Below are 14,799 nucleotides of genomic sequence, written 5' to 3' on the forward strand. Positions count from 1 at the left end.
TCAGCATTTTTCTATCCTCAGCTGTTCTGTATATAGATTTTCTCACATGAACATACAGAACAAACCTGTTGATTTCAATGTATCTCCATGTGTGAGTAAGCAAATAGGGTTTGCTGTTAGGATTCTACAGTACAAGAACAAAACATGTATGCTATGCTTACTGACACTGATAAGTATGTATGATTTCAGTTTCAATGCTTAAATGTCATTTCCTAAGCTCCTTTAACTATTAATCAATTCATAAAGTTGACAATATCCCAGTAGCCATTTTTAAAAGCTCCACAGATAACTGTACAGACACCATAACATTTAAACTTTGCCTTTCCGTCTTGTGAGAACAAACCATTCACTACAATGTTGGTAGGAGGATTTTACTTCACAGTTTATCCTGCATTTAATGTAGCAACATTTTTGCATTTTAATGTATTCTGCACACAAATGCCAAGTGCAGCAAAGGCAGAATTTCAAACAAAATCTAATACGAGTTCCCACTCTACCAGAATGAGTACTGAATGGAAAATATATACCATTGGAATTATGAGTCACTGACAACAGTAGACTATTATGAATTAATAACAGTCCTAAATATCATACAGCTAAGAAGTCAGAACCTTGCTAATTTACTTGGAATCCCATGGCAAATTATGCTGTGCTGTTTTTGTTCTGTGCCTCATAGGGTATGTCTACTCTGCAATTAGACACCTGTGGTTGGCCTGTGCCAGCTGATTTGGGCTCCTGGAGCTCAGGCTAAGGGGCTGTTTAATTGTAGTGTGCCGAAGCTCTAGGACCCTGCGAGGTGGGAGGATTCCAAAGCTCGGGCTGCAGCCCAACCCCATACATATACACCGCAATTAAACAACACCTTGGCTTGAGTTCCGTGAGCCTTAGTAGCTGGTCTGGGCCAGCCATGGTTGTCTAATAGCAGCATAGACATACCCTTACAGGCACAAAACAAACCTTGCAGCTCAGGAAAAGTAGGGACAAAGATAGCTTTAAGCCCCCTTTGTACCCTCCCAATTCTGTGCTGCTCTGAGGGCTGAACCCTAGGTGTAACAACATACCTATGCTGCCTGCAGGTAGCGCTGCTGTCCTGAACCACTCTAGGACACAGCACTATGGCCCTTTTCCAGCCCCTAGCATGCCCACAGAGTGGATCTTGTGGGGCAGTTTGTGGCAGCCTAACCCAATTCCTGTGCTGGGGGAACTCTCCCAAGGCTGGCTCTGGGGCTTTTAGAGCCTGGTATGCTATCACAGCAGCATATGGAGGCTCTAGTGGGGACAAGAATTGATAGTATTCTGAAGATGCATGGCCAAGCCACTCTTTATCCCCAGTAGAACTGACTGCCTGTGTGAGGAGTTGTAAGCTGCACTCCTTAAAAGAGTGTGTCAGTGGGCTTACAGCCTCTGGGTGCACCAGGGCCCTCCACCCTCCAAAAGCAGAAAACCCTCGATACTCTTCTAGGGACAATGTATACTGAGAAATGGGATGTAATCTGGGATTTTTAATGCACTGTAGCAGGGGCCACATGGAATGTTACTGTGCAGCAAACTGGTGCAATATAGATTGATACCCTGCCTTGCCACTCAGTAATTTGCAATGTAGACAAGCCCTTAGGCTCCTACGTCATTTAGGCACTTTTGAAAATTTTACCCTAGAACTCAGAAGTCCCTGACTCCTAGACAATTTTTTCAGTACTAAACTATGCTGCCTCCTACAATAAACTAGTACCAAGACTATATCAAATAACGCGACTTTCTATTTCATCAGCAGCTTCAGGGAAATAAAAATATGTCAAACAATATCTTGCACAGTATAAAAAGAATAATGGGAATTGAAGATGAGAGTCATTTCCTGTGCACAGGTAGTAAGACAAAATGTGAAGCATGTAAGCAAAGAAATAGTCAAGAAAAAATGTTTTGAGGTGCTGACTGTCCCATGAAATTTACAATTAAGATTTCATTTGGTGAGATTTTGAGAAGGAGGAGAGAGGGGGGATGGGCAAAATAATTGTTATTTTCTTTGTTATGGATTTCCAGTGGTTCTGTTTCTAAAGAAATGTCTACAAAGCTTTTGTACCACTTCAGCTATACCTGTTTGAAACCAGTATAGCTAAAGGTGTACAACTCCCTAAAGTGGACATAGTTATATTGGTAGAAAGGTGCTTATACTGGTACAGCGTACTCCCATAAATCTAGGGGATAAACTATACAGGTATTAGACACCCTTATAACAGCATAACTAACTGTATCCACACATGGGATTGTACTGAACTATTTTGGTAAAAAACCCACCTAATTGAAATAATTAAATCCATACAAAAACTGGGTAGACCAGCCCTAATTAGTATGATGATGTATGTAGGGACTCTACTCTCAATAGAGCTAGAATAGGGGTGGGCAAACTTTTTGGCCCAAGAGCCACATCTTGGTGGGGAAATTGCTTGCAGGGCCAAGAATGTAGGGCTAGGGTAGGGGGTTGGGTTGCGGGAGGGAGTGCGGGGTGCAGGAAGGGGCTCAGGGCAAGGGGTTGGGGCAGAGGAGGGGTGTGGGGTGATGAAGGGGGCTCAGGAAGGGGGTTGGGGTGCAGGCAGGGTGCTCAGGGCAGGGAGTTGGGGTGCAGGAAGGGTATGGGGTGCAGCAGGAGGTTGGGGTGCAGGAAGGGTTCAGGGTGCGGGCTCCAGCCCGGCACAGCTTACCTAGAGCAGCTCCAGGGTGGCAGCGGCATGCACCAGGGCCAGGGCAGGCTCCCTGCCTGCCCTGGCCCCAGCCCCGGCCCCGGCCCCGGCCCCGGTCCTGCGCCGTTCCAGGAAGCGGCCAGCACCACATCTCTGCGGCCCCTGGGGGAGGAGAGGCAGAGGGCTCCACGGGCTGCTCTTGCCTGTGGGTACCTCCCCCGAAGCTCCCATTGGCCGTGGTTCCCCGTTCCTGGCCAATGGAAGCTTCGGGGGAGGTACCCACAGGCAAGAGCAGCCCGTGGAGCCCTCTGCCTCCCCTCCGCCCGTGGCCGCAGGGATGTGGTGCCGGCCGCTTCCCGGAGCAGCGTGGTGCCCGCAGCGCCACGGGGATGGCAATGCCGCAGGCCGGATCCAAAGCCCTGAGGGGCTGTATCCAGCCCGCGGGCCATAGTTTGCCCACCCCTGAGCTAGAATGATTTTACTTAAAAGCATTTACAGTGAGAGAGACTCTAAGACCTAAATTAATGTTGTAAATACTTTTCTATCCAACAACCATAAAACAAGAGAACCATTTCATAAGGCTTATCAGCATCCAAGTTTTTTTAAAAATTATTGCGTAATCTGGTAGAGTAGGCAGGCCATAAATAGACTGCCCAATCTCAGTCTTGCCTTATGTTCTTATTTGTGGACTGCCAGAAGCTGGGGCTGGACGACAGAAGAGGGATCACTGGACAAATTGCCCATTCCTTTCATTCCCATTCATTCTGGCCCCTGAACTGGCCACTATCAGAAGACAGGAATACTAGCTAAATGGGTGATTGGTCTTACCCAGTATGGCCATTCTTATGTTCTTGTTCATGCTTGGAACTCCCATTAATTTTACTACGAGTTGCACATGGTCCATTATTTTAATGTTAGGATCCAATACTGTCCTGTTTTCAGATGCATATAGCTTGGCAATGAAAGAATTATGTCATCTCCTTCCCCACCCTCCAAAAATATGTTGTGTTTTAAGTAAAATGTAAACAAAACAACAAAACACCAAAAAAACAAACCAAAAGGAGGAGCAGTACAGGAGCTAGCAAACAGCTGAAAACGTGAGAGTCTGAATTGAGCTCTGTTGAACGAGAAGGGAGGCAAGCCCCTGTTCCTTAGGGACAGTGAGCGAATGAGTTCTTCAGAGATAGCTTGGGGCTTTTTTGCTGATTTCTTTTCTGTTTTCAGGTTGCAGAGGCTGGTAGGGGGCAGTGTGCTGTGAGAGAAGCAGAGTCTTGGATCACAGGAGAGCCGTGATTAGGTGGGCTGTAATGGCAGCCAAGCAGCCAGCCGGGGCACAGGAACCAGAAAACAGAGGAATTTGAGGGGAGAGCTATTGGAAGGGAAGGGAGGCAAGTCCCTATTCCTTAGAAGCCACGAGGGTTCTTGAGAGCTTGTTTGCTTGCTGGTTTGTTTTCTGTTTGCAGAGACTGACAGGAGGCAGTGTGCTGTAAGAGAAGCAGAGCCTTAGCCACAGGGGAGCCCTGATTGTTGGGCTTATTAAGGCAGTCAGTCAGCGGTGCAGAAGCTGCAGCACAATAGCCAGCAAACGGAGCTGAAAACAGGGGAGTTTGGGTGAGAGTTTGTAAGCGGAGTTTGTGGGAGTGAGTGTGGTTGTTGTTTTAATATATGGAGTGTTTTTTCCCCTTGACAGGGCTTAGCTGTGATGGCTATCACAGTGACAGAGGCAGCAGTGGTAGTGACCTAAGGAATGGAAGAGACAATTAAAATGACTGGATGTGGAGTCTGTGAGATGTACATTATCCTGGAGTGAGCACCTGAAAGGTGCTTTGTATGAAGTGCTGCCTGATAGGGCTGACGGAAGAGAAGAGTCGAGGTTTGGAGATGCAGGTAGAAACTATGGTTGAGCTTCGAAGGTGATTTGAGCACATGATACAGGGAAGGCGAGAGAAGGCTGAAGGGAAAACTCAAGACTTATAGATGTAAGATGGACTGGAGAACTGTTGGGGTAGACTGCTGGATGAGGAAAGTGATCAGTGGAAGCATGTGACCATCAGAACCAGGCAGAGGAGAACACCTGCTACTGAAGGTGAAATAGAGCAGAGGAACAGGTTTGCTGAATTGGGAAATGAAGCGGTGCAGCAGGCAGTAACAGCAAGTAGGAGGGTAAGGAAGAAGAGAAGAGGGGCTAGTCACACAGCAAGAGGGGAAGAGACAGTGGCGGTAGCCAGTTTGGAGACCCAGAAGGATAGAGAATGACTCACATAAGATTGCAAGTGAGAACAAAAGACAGAAAGAACAGAAGGAGGAAGGCTGGTGCACTGCACCATCACAAGAAAGAAGCAGGTCTATGTGATTGTGGACTCTCTTCCAGAAATGGACAGGCCTGTCACCAGAGCTGATCCAGAGAACAGAAGAGTGTACTGTCTGCCAGGAGTTAAGGTACAGCATGTGGGCCTGAGGCTGGAGAGGATCCAATTGGGAGCAGGAAAGAATCCACTGATGTTCACATGTGAAGGACAAAATGATACTGCTAGCTTCTTGCTGGAACGCATCAAGGGAGACTGTGCCAGGTTGGGGAAGATGCTTAAATAAATGAAGGTTCAGATAATTGTCAGTTCAGATAATTGTCTGCTTGTCCCTAGAAGAGAAGAACTGAGGTGAGACAAGATTATGATGATCAACAGATGACACAGGCAGTGGTGCTATAAGGAGGATTTTGGGATGTTCAACCACTAGGAGGCATTCACAAACAGAGGATGTTCTCATGGGATGGATTCCACCTGAGTAGGGATGGAAATAGAATTCTGGGATGGAGGCTGGCACAAATGATTCAAAGAGCTTTAAACTAGGAATTTGGGGAAGATGGTTAGGAGATATTCATGTAATCTCAATGCCTGATTCTAATATTAAGTAGGAGGAAAAATCAAGTAAGAAGATAGAGCAATGGAGAAAGGAATGACAGATGGTAAGAAAATGGACATCAAGAGGAAAGATAGTGTCATTGGTATTACTGGCAGTAGAATTATTGTACCTAATCAGACAAGGAAGCTGGGTGAAGCCAAGCAGAAACTACTAAGATGTCTGTACACCAAAGCAAGATATCTGAGTAACAAAATGATGGAACTAGAAATATTGGTGCAGGATGTGAAACTAAGTATTATAGGGATAACAGAAACATGGTAGAATTGTAGTCATGACTGGAACACAGATATTGAAGGGTATGTGCAGGTCAGGAAAGACAGAAATAAAGGTAAAGGTGATGGAGTAGCATTATATATTAATGATGAGGTAGACTAAAGAAATTAGAAGTGATGGAATGGATAAAATGCAGTCTGTTTGGGTCAAAATCATTTTGGGGAAGAAAGAGGTCCCACTGGGATAGTGCTTGGGGTATGCTACAGACCACCAGAATACAATTTGGGTATGGATAGAGACCTCTTTAATATTTTTAATGAAATAAATACTACTGGGAATTGTGTGATTATGGGAGACTTTAATTTCCCAGATATAGATTGGAGGATAAGTTCTACTAATAATGGAGGCTTGGGTATGCCTGGATGTGATAGCTGAAAGATTTCTTCACCAAATAGTCACTGAACCAAAAAGAGGTGATGCCATTTTAGATTTAATATTGGTAAGTAGCCAGACCTCACTGAATAACTGGTTATAGAGGAGAACCTTGGTTTGAGAGATCATGAGCTAATTCCATTTAAACTAAATAGAAGGATAAAGAAAAATAGGTCTGAAACAAGGGTCCTTGATTTCAAAAGGGGAAACTTTTTTAAAAAATAAGGGAATTAGTTAGGGAAGTGGACTGGACTGAAGAAACCAAGGATCTGAATCTGAAGGATGCTTGGAATTAGTTTCTGCAACTTTGACTGAACGTATCTGAAGCCTACATCCCAAGGAAGGGAAAAATATTCATAGAGAAGGGTTGAAGACCAAACCAAGACCAAGATAAGCAAGCATCTCAGACTGGTTATTCAGAAAAAGCAGAAAGCCTACAAGAAATGGAGTATCGGATGGATTAGCAAGGAAAGCTATCTTTTGGAGGTCACTAAGTGTAGGGTAAAAGTGAGACCTTTCAAAAGCCAAGCAGAGCTGGACCTTGCAAAGGAAATTAAAACTATCAGTAAAAGGTTTGTTAGCCATATAAATAAAAAGAAAACAAGGAAAGAAGTGGTACTTCTAAGCACTGAGGATGGGTGGAGATTAAAGATAATCTAGGAATGGCCCAACACCTAAACAAGTAATTTGCCTCAGATTTAATAAGGGTAATGAGAAGTTTAGGAGTAGTGGCAGAGTGGCTAATGGAAATGAGGGTATGGAAGTAGAAATTACCACATCCAAGGTGGAAGTCAAACTCAAACAGCTCAATGGAACCAAATTGCAGGACCCCAGATAATTTATATCCTAGAATATTAAAGCAACTGGCATATGATATTGCAAAGCCAATAGCAAAGATTTTTAATGAATCCATAAACTTGGGAGGTCATACCTATGATTGGAGAATTGCTAATATACTACCTATTTTTAAGAAAGTGGGGGAACGTGATCCAGGAAACTACAGGCTAGTTAGTTTGACCTCAATTGTATGCAAGGTCTTAGAACACATTTTGAAAGTGAGATTAGTTAAGGATGTAGAGGTAATTGGGATAAAATACAACATGGTTTTACAGAAGGTAGATCGTGCCAGGCCAACCTGAGCTCTTTCTTTGAGAAGACAACTGATTTTTTTTAAGACAAAGAAAATGCAGTAGATCTTATTTACTTAGATTTCAATAACTTCAACACTGGGGAAATTATTAGTTAAATTGGAGAAGATGGGGATTAATATGAGAATTGAAAGGTGGATAAGGAACTGGTTAAAGGGGAGACGACACTGTGTCGTATTGGAAGGTGAACTGTCAGGCAGGAGGAAGGTTACTAGGGACATTCCTTAGGGACTGATCTTGGAATCAATATTATTATTCATTCATGACCTTGGCACAAAAATTGGGAGCGTGCGCTAATAAAATTTGCAGATATCACAAAGTTGGAGGTATTGCCAATACAGAGGAAGACTGGAATATCATAGAAGATCTGAATGACACTGAAAACTAGAGTAATAGAAATGGGATGAAATTTAATAGTGCAAAGTGCAAGGTCATGCAATTGGGGATGAACAACAAGAATTTTCGCTATAAGCTGGAGTGTATCAGATGGAAGCCACATACGAGGAGAAAGACCTGGGTGTTTGGGTCAATCACAGGATGACTATGAGCTGCCAGTGCGATGTGGCCATGAAAAAAAGCCAATTCAATCGTATGCTGCATCAGGTGAAGTATGTCCAGTAGAGACAAGGAAGTTATTACCATTATACAAGGAACTGGTGAGACCTCATCTGGAATATTGTGTGCAGTTCTGGTCTCCCATGTTTAAGAAATATTAATTCACACTGGAACAGATGCAGAGAAGGGCAACGAGGATGATCAGAGAAATGGAAAACCTACTTTATGGGAGGAGACTCAAGGAGCGTGACTTTTTTAGCCTAACCAAACAAAGACTGAGAGGAGATATGATTGCTCTCTATAAATACATCAGATGGATAAATTACAGGGAGGGAGAGGAGTTATTTAAGCTATGCGCCAATTTGAACAGAAGAACAAATGGATATAAACTGGCCATCAACAAGTGTAGGCTTGAAATTGGATGAAGGTTTTTAACCATCAGAGCAGTAAAGTTCTGGAACAGCCTTCCAAGGGGAACAGTGGGGGCAAAAATCTAACTGGTATTGATACTGAGTTTGATACATTTATGGAGGAGATGGCATGACAAGACTGCCTACAATGGCATGTTGCCCATCTGCAACTGCTTGTAGCAAATATGTCCAATGGCCAGAGATGGGACACTGGATGGAGAGGGCTCTGAGTTACTGCAGTGACTTCTTTCCCAGGTATCTGGCTGGTGGGTCTTGCTGACATGCTCAGGGTCTAGCTGATTGTTCAGGTCAGACTAGAAGATCACTATGGTCCCTTCTGGCCTTAAAGTCCGAGTCTGAAATTTAAAATAATTTTAATACAGGTTTTATGATGCCTTTATATGCTGTAATTACATAATTGCTCATGGTAATTCCGTAAATACCTCTAATTAGAGTGACTACACATATTCACTTCATGTAGTTAGACATAATTACAATAATTACATAAATATGCCATAATCAGAAAGGTCTGAAATGTTCATACAGCAAAAGATTAGATTAAGAAAAGGGCACAGGTGCAGGGGGGGAAACCTATGGCGCTATGCTAATAGCGGACAGTTATAGTCCGGGATATATCATAGATGGGATAGTTCTCACCTGGACTGCCACATGATCCACACAGATGGTGTATGGACCTGGGTGACCCCTGAAGCCACACCCAGTTTTCAGGATTCTTCACCTGATTTCTCTGGTGAAGAGATCAAACTCCAAAATGAAGCTTGCAGTGTTGTCTGTGTACTGTTTTTTCTCCCCTGGATAAGAAATATATCTTTACCAGGTAAAAATTCCACTGATGGAATGGCAGGTCACATTGGAAGAAATGCCTATATTCACACATTTCTCTCTCTTAATTCAGCATTTGTTCCAGTATTGTACTACTCTGTGCTGGTACTTACTATCTTCAGGTACATTAAAATTACAGCACTATATAATTAAAAGGTATATTCACCTCTACCCCAATATAATGCGATCCAATAGAACGCAAATTTGGATATAATGTGGTAAAGCATTTCCCCTCTTCCCCCTCCCTCTCCCAGGCTTGCGCAAGCCTGGGAGGGAGGAGAATCAGAGCGGCAGCAAGCTCAGGGGAGGAGGCAGAGCGGTGGTGAGCTGGGGCTGGGGGTATGTGGGGGGGGGCGCAGCAAGTAACGGGAGGGGGCAGAGGAACCGCTCCCCGTCCCAGCTCAGCTCCGCTCCGCCTCCGCCTCCTCCCCCAAGCCCACCGCTGCTCCGCTTCTCCCCCCTCCTTACCAGGCTTGCCGCGCCAAACAGCTGATTTGCGGCAAGCCTTGGAGGGAGAGAGGGAGGGGGAGAAGCAGAGCGGCAGCGGCTCGCTCGGGGGAGAAGGCGGAGCTGGAGCGGAGGTGAGCTGGGTCGGGGGGCTGGGGTGGGGAGCTGCTGGTGGGTTTTTCTCGGTGGGTGCTCCAGCCCCGGAGCACGCATGGAGTCAGCACCTATGGCGGCAGCGTGTCTGGCCCTGACACACTGCTCTGAGCGGCATGTAAGGGGGCTGGGCTGGGGCCGGGGGGTTGGACAAGGGGCAGAGGGTCTCGTGGGGCAGTCAGGGGACAGGGAGGGTTGGATGGGTTGGGAGTTCTGAGGGGTCAGTCAGGGGGCGGGAAGTAGGTGGGGGTTGAATAGGGGGTGGGGCCAGGCTGTTTGGGGAGGCACAGCCTTCCCTACCGGCCCTCCATAGCAAGTTCGATATAACATGGTTCCACCTATAACACGGTAAGATTTTTTGGCTCCAGAGGACCACGTTATATCGGGATAGAGGTGTACAAAGTAAATCTTGATATAGATGTACATAATGATTTGTTGTTGCAGCTTGGCCTGGAAGCTGTTCCATGAGTTCTTTGAAGTACTCCTGTGAGGAGCTCTAGATGAATAAATGCTCAAGGTTCCAGCAGTAATATGCAGGAATTGCTTCTCTCCTGTTCCACGGAAAATTAAAGCATTATTAAAAAGAAATGCCTTAGCTCAACTAGAAGTTATGGCTTTGATGTAGAAAATACTGGGTGAAATTCTGCAGAACACAGCTTAGAGGAGGTTAGGCAAAATCAGAGGGAACCATTATATCTACAAAATCTATTCATTTGTCTTCCCTATGGATTATTGAGTAGGGCCCAAGCTCGCTGTTCTGTACAACATATGGTAAACCACTGTCCCTTCACTCACAGATGGGTGGAGCTATAGCTGACTTCGAAACCCCATTGATAAATAATGAAATAATCAAAGAGGCTGTACATCTTTTCCCATTTTTTTTCTCTTCTCCATGGCATCCCCTAAAACCCATCCTACTATGGGACTGGATCGATTATGCCATTTAGGCAAAGCTGTGAATTAGAGGGCAGTGCATAGCCACACTGCCCCAAAGGGAGCACCAGTATATAGAGGCTGCTGTAACACTCCTTTGTGGGATAGTTTCTTACCCCCCACACATCCAGCCCCTTCTATCCAGCTCTGCTTATTCATGCATGAGGGGCAGTGGCATGTCCTCTTCCCTACCTTTGTGGGGCACTGTGTGCTCCTGCATGGCTCCTATGTGGGTCTCACATGGAGAGAGGGTTCTTTATGCCCTCCTTACCCTATTGCACACCCATGCTAGGGCAAGGCAGAATCTGGTACTACAATATTGTGAGAATTTTGACTTTTCTTAATGTCGATGTGCCAAATTGACCCACCACCATCTACATAAAACCTTCTCCAATAGGCAACCATTGCAACAAGAAAAAGGAGGAAATGGGATGACTTGGTTTTGCATTGCTCCATTCACTTATGACAGCCACATCCCTTCCTTAGGAGAATGGTACGGAAGGACTACATCACACACATCTGCTAACCAGCCCCAGCTTGAAAGATATCTTTATACCTCTCTGGGCAGGGGAACAACAAAATATTCAACCCTAATGGTTTCCTAGGAATTGGCTATTCTGTGCCAGAGCCAGTCATTCCAAGAGGACAGTTTGAATGAAGACTAAATCCACCCCAGGCTGAATGACAACGCCTTTTTTTATTGGTCAGACTGGCAGGACATTCTTGCTCCTTCCCCACAGCACCACCCAGCTTATTACCCAAGGAACAAGGACTAAACAGAGAAAAAAGACTTATTCCCTTGTCCTGAGCATATTTTCTTAAAAGTGGTAAATGCCACCCACTTAATCATTCATATACTACAGTACTTTGAATGTGAATTAAAAATAGAAAATTATTTTATACTGAGAGTGTGTTCTCTCTTCTTGTCTATTTATGTAGGCTGCAGATGTGCAGATACGATTTTGTACTTCTAGAAAACATCGAAACAACCTTCAAGCCTATTACATGCCAAGAGAGGGACAAGTAAAGAGAGAGCCTCTGCTAACTTGCTTTCTTTTGTAGACAATATCATGTTTAATTCTTTCTCAGGACTAAGGCCTGCAGTGAGGAGGGAAATGAGTCAAAACAGGCTCAGTTTCTGAAGTCGGAATAATAATCTTCATTGCTTTCTTTGGGTATCGTGGAGTGAAGTTCAACAACCAGTTCAGTCAAATTTTGAAAACAAATGTATGATGGCAGAACACATACAATGATCTATTAGCCATTGTTAGTAAGTAGCAAGAATATTCCAGGAGTACTCTGAATTAAATATAACTATCTGCGCTGATCATGGCAAATTAGTTGTCATGTAATATAAATGTAATGATTTTATATAATATTTTTCATATCAAGACATAATTATCTTTGTGAATTTAATATGCAACAGATTATATACGAACCAAATATACAGCAATTATGGAGTATTATATTCACTGAATAAATAATTTGAATATATTTTGTTATGTGATGCTTCTATTTTTGGAAATCAGAAAAATAGTTGATATTTGTGCAAATATATGTAAATTTGCTGTTTAAAGCAATTCTCTGATCTCCAGTATCTTCTGTAGGTGAATATTATTACAAATCTTTAAGTGTTTGTCTATTAATGGGAATGGACAAGAGATTGGCATGCAGGTTTGAAGAAATTGGAATGTCTGCTTATGGCTTGTGTTATACAGAAAGTCAGACTGGATGATCACAGAGTCTTGGAATCTATGAAGCTTTGAATATACTTAAAGAGAAATTGTGTGGCATTAGGAATGGTGTCTACAATGACCAGATTTTACTGCTAGGTGGTATGAAATAGGTATAGAACTCTGGACATACACAGCTGTCTGCCTACAAATCTGTTGTACCCATGCCAGTAACACTCACTGAATGCCTATGTATAACTGCTACCTTTTCTATTATTATTTGTGTAGCTCCAGTTTTGCAGAGTGCTTGAAAGACATTAGATTGAATTTAGAAATATTGTAATGAAATATTTTTACTCACTTGATCTTAAAACATAACTTCTATTATTTTGCTTATAGTTGTGTTTTAACAGTAATGGAAGAGTCTAGCCATCAGAAAACAGATATGTTCCAAGAGTGAATTTAGAATCTTCAAGTAGCCAATATATTGCAGTAATGCCAATGGGACCTAATTAGCACTTACTTGTAGTAATGTACTTAACATTGTGTTTTAGCCATACGCTAAGTGGTTTGGGAGGTTTAATGCAGTGTTTATGTTTAGCACTTACTAATTCACAGGAGGAGAAATTGATAAATATGACAGTTTATTGCAACTCAATTTCTGATGTCAATTAATTTCAATGAAATTAATCCAAATATAATCTGATTTAGCTGAATCCACGTTTTCCCCTAACTATAACATTTCAAAAAATATCATGATGAAAATATAGGGAGAAACTCATTCCAAATTGACTAGGGAATGGAATCAGTAAAGGAAAGATTAAATATACTGAAGATATTATAATAGTTATATCACTATTATTTAACAGTGTCTTGAAGTGTGCTAGGTTAAGAACAATTTTTACACAGACGTGTGAGTAACTTTGCACACATGAACTATCTCACTCATTGCCAGGGGATGTGGTGAAGGCCAAAAATATAACGGAGTTCAAAATATAATTAGATAAGTTCATGGAGGACAGGTCAATCAATGACTAGTAGCCAAGATGGTCAGGAATGCAACCCCATGCTATTGGTGTCCCTAGCCTCTGACTGACAGAATCTGGGAGTGGATGACAGGGGATGGATCACGTGAGAATTGCCTGTTCTGTTCATTGCCTCTGAAGCACCTGACATTGGCCACTGTCAGAAGATAGGATATTGGGCTGGATGGACCATTGATCTGACCCACTATGGCCATTCTTATGTTCTTATCAATGGGACTACTCACCTGAGTAAAATTTAAGCATATGTGTAAATGTTTGTAGGATTGGGCCTAAATTCAAATGCAATTAGATAGGTTAAAAAAAAAGGGCTGAAGGGGGACTGATTTTCCACGAAAAGTAAGCCCATTTAGAAACATCTCTTCTCTTCCAGCCCAGTTATTCTAAGAATAGGGTCATAGGTTACTTTTAGGACCGGTGTTAATTATGACAGAATAATTAACAATCACATAAGACATCTTTTTGATAATCATAGGATCAGACATAAGAAAAGCAGGTGAGCATTTAAATGCATGAGTTAAACCATTGATAAATTAACCAATTTTTTAAAATTACAGTATAACTTACAATTTTGAAAGTCTACTGCCTATCTCATGCATTTAAAAAATAAGACACACTCCCTGTGTTTTAAACTATATTATCAGATTGGACTGCCTTCTGATAAGTATATGTAAAATGGCAGCTCATTTAGAGGAATACCAATTGCCCTCACAATTATAGAGATGTTGAAATAGGGATATACACTTCTTTGAAAGAAAAGAAATTATAGTGCCAATAGCTGCTCTCTTCACTAACAAGTAGTCCCAATGATTGCAGTGGGATTGCTCATGTGAGTAAGGAATGTGTGATTTGATCCAACATATAAACTTACATATGATGTAAGAGAACCAGTAACTGCAACTTTATGCTTTAAAGAGAGAACATTGACTATCTCAGGGTCAAATTCAGCTCCTAGAACCCTATCATGCCATGACTTCCATGCAGGTGGACTCAATATGAGGAATTAATTGCAGGAACTGATGTCTAGCTTGTACTGTGTATCTGAAAACTAGAAAATAATGTATATTTGAGGAGCATATACCAGTATGGATATTATGGAAATATGTAGATAGACTAATATCCTGCCTGACCCCAAAATGGCAACTCTCCAGAGCCTACTTAGGTGATGTCTCAGAGAGGTGGCTTGGTGATTATATTGTGTTTAATGATTTGATTGGACCAATTATGTTTCTGTGATCTGCATAGTCACAAATAAATTACTCACTGTTCTCTCATTTCCAACTCAGAGTACCTTAGCCACACTCTTGCTTAATTACCTTTATCTTTTCTCTTTTTCTTGTAAAGTCTTGAAT

At 42.7% G+C, this 14,799-nt stretch overlaps 1 protein-coding gene across 1 annotated transcript in view; it reads left to right on the forward strand.

Annotated features, from left to right (window-relative positions):
• Positions 1 to 13,383, forward strand: part of LIPI (lipase I) — a 31,580-nt gene extending 18,197 nt beyond the window's left edge. Inside the window, exon 10 of the mRNA XM_038388002.2 lies at positions 11,671 to 13,383. Coding sequence (XP_038243930.1) covers positions 11,671 to 11,758 — 88 coding nt within the window. The 3' untranslated portion in view covers positions 11,759 to 13,383. The remainder of the gene's footprint in view (positions 1 to 11,670) is intronic.
• Positions 13,384 to 14,799: the final 1,416 nt, after the last annotated feature.

The sequence above is a fragment of the Dermochelys coriacea genome, chromosome 1, assembly GCF_009764565.3.
Source record: "Dermochelys coriacea isolate rDerCor1 chromosome 1, rDerCor1.pri.v4, whole genome shotgun sequence".
Classification (NCBI taxonomy): Eukaryota; Metazoa; Chordata; order Testudines; family Dermochelyidae; genus Dermochelys; species Dermochelys coriacea.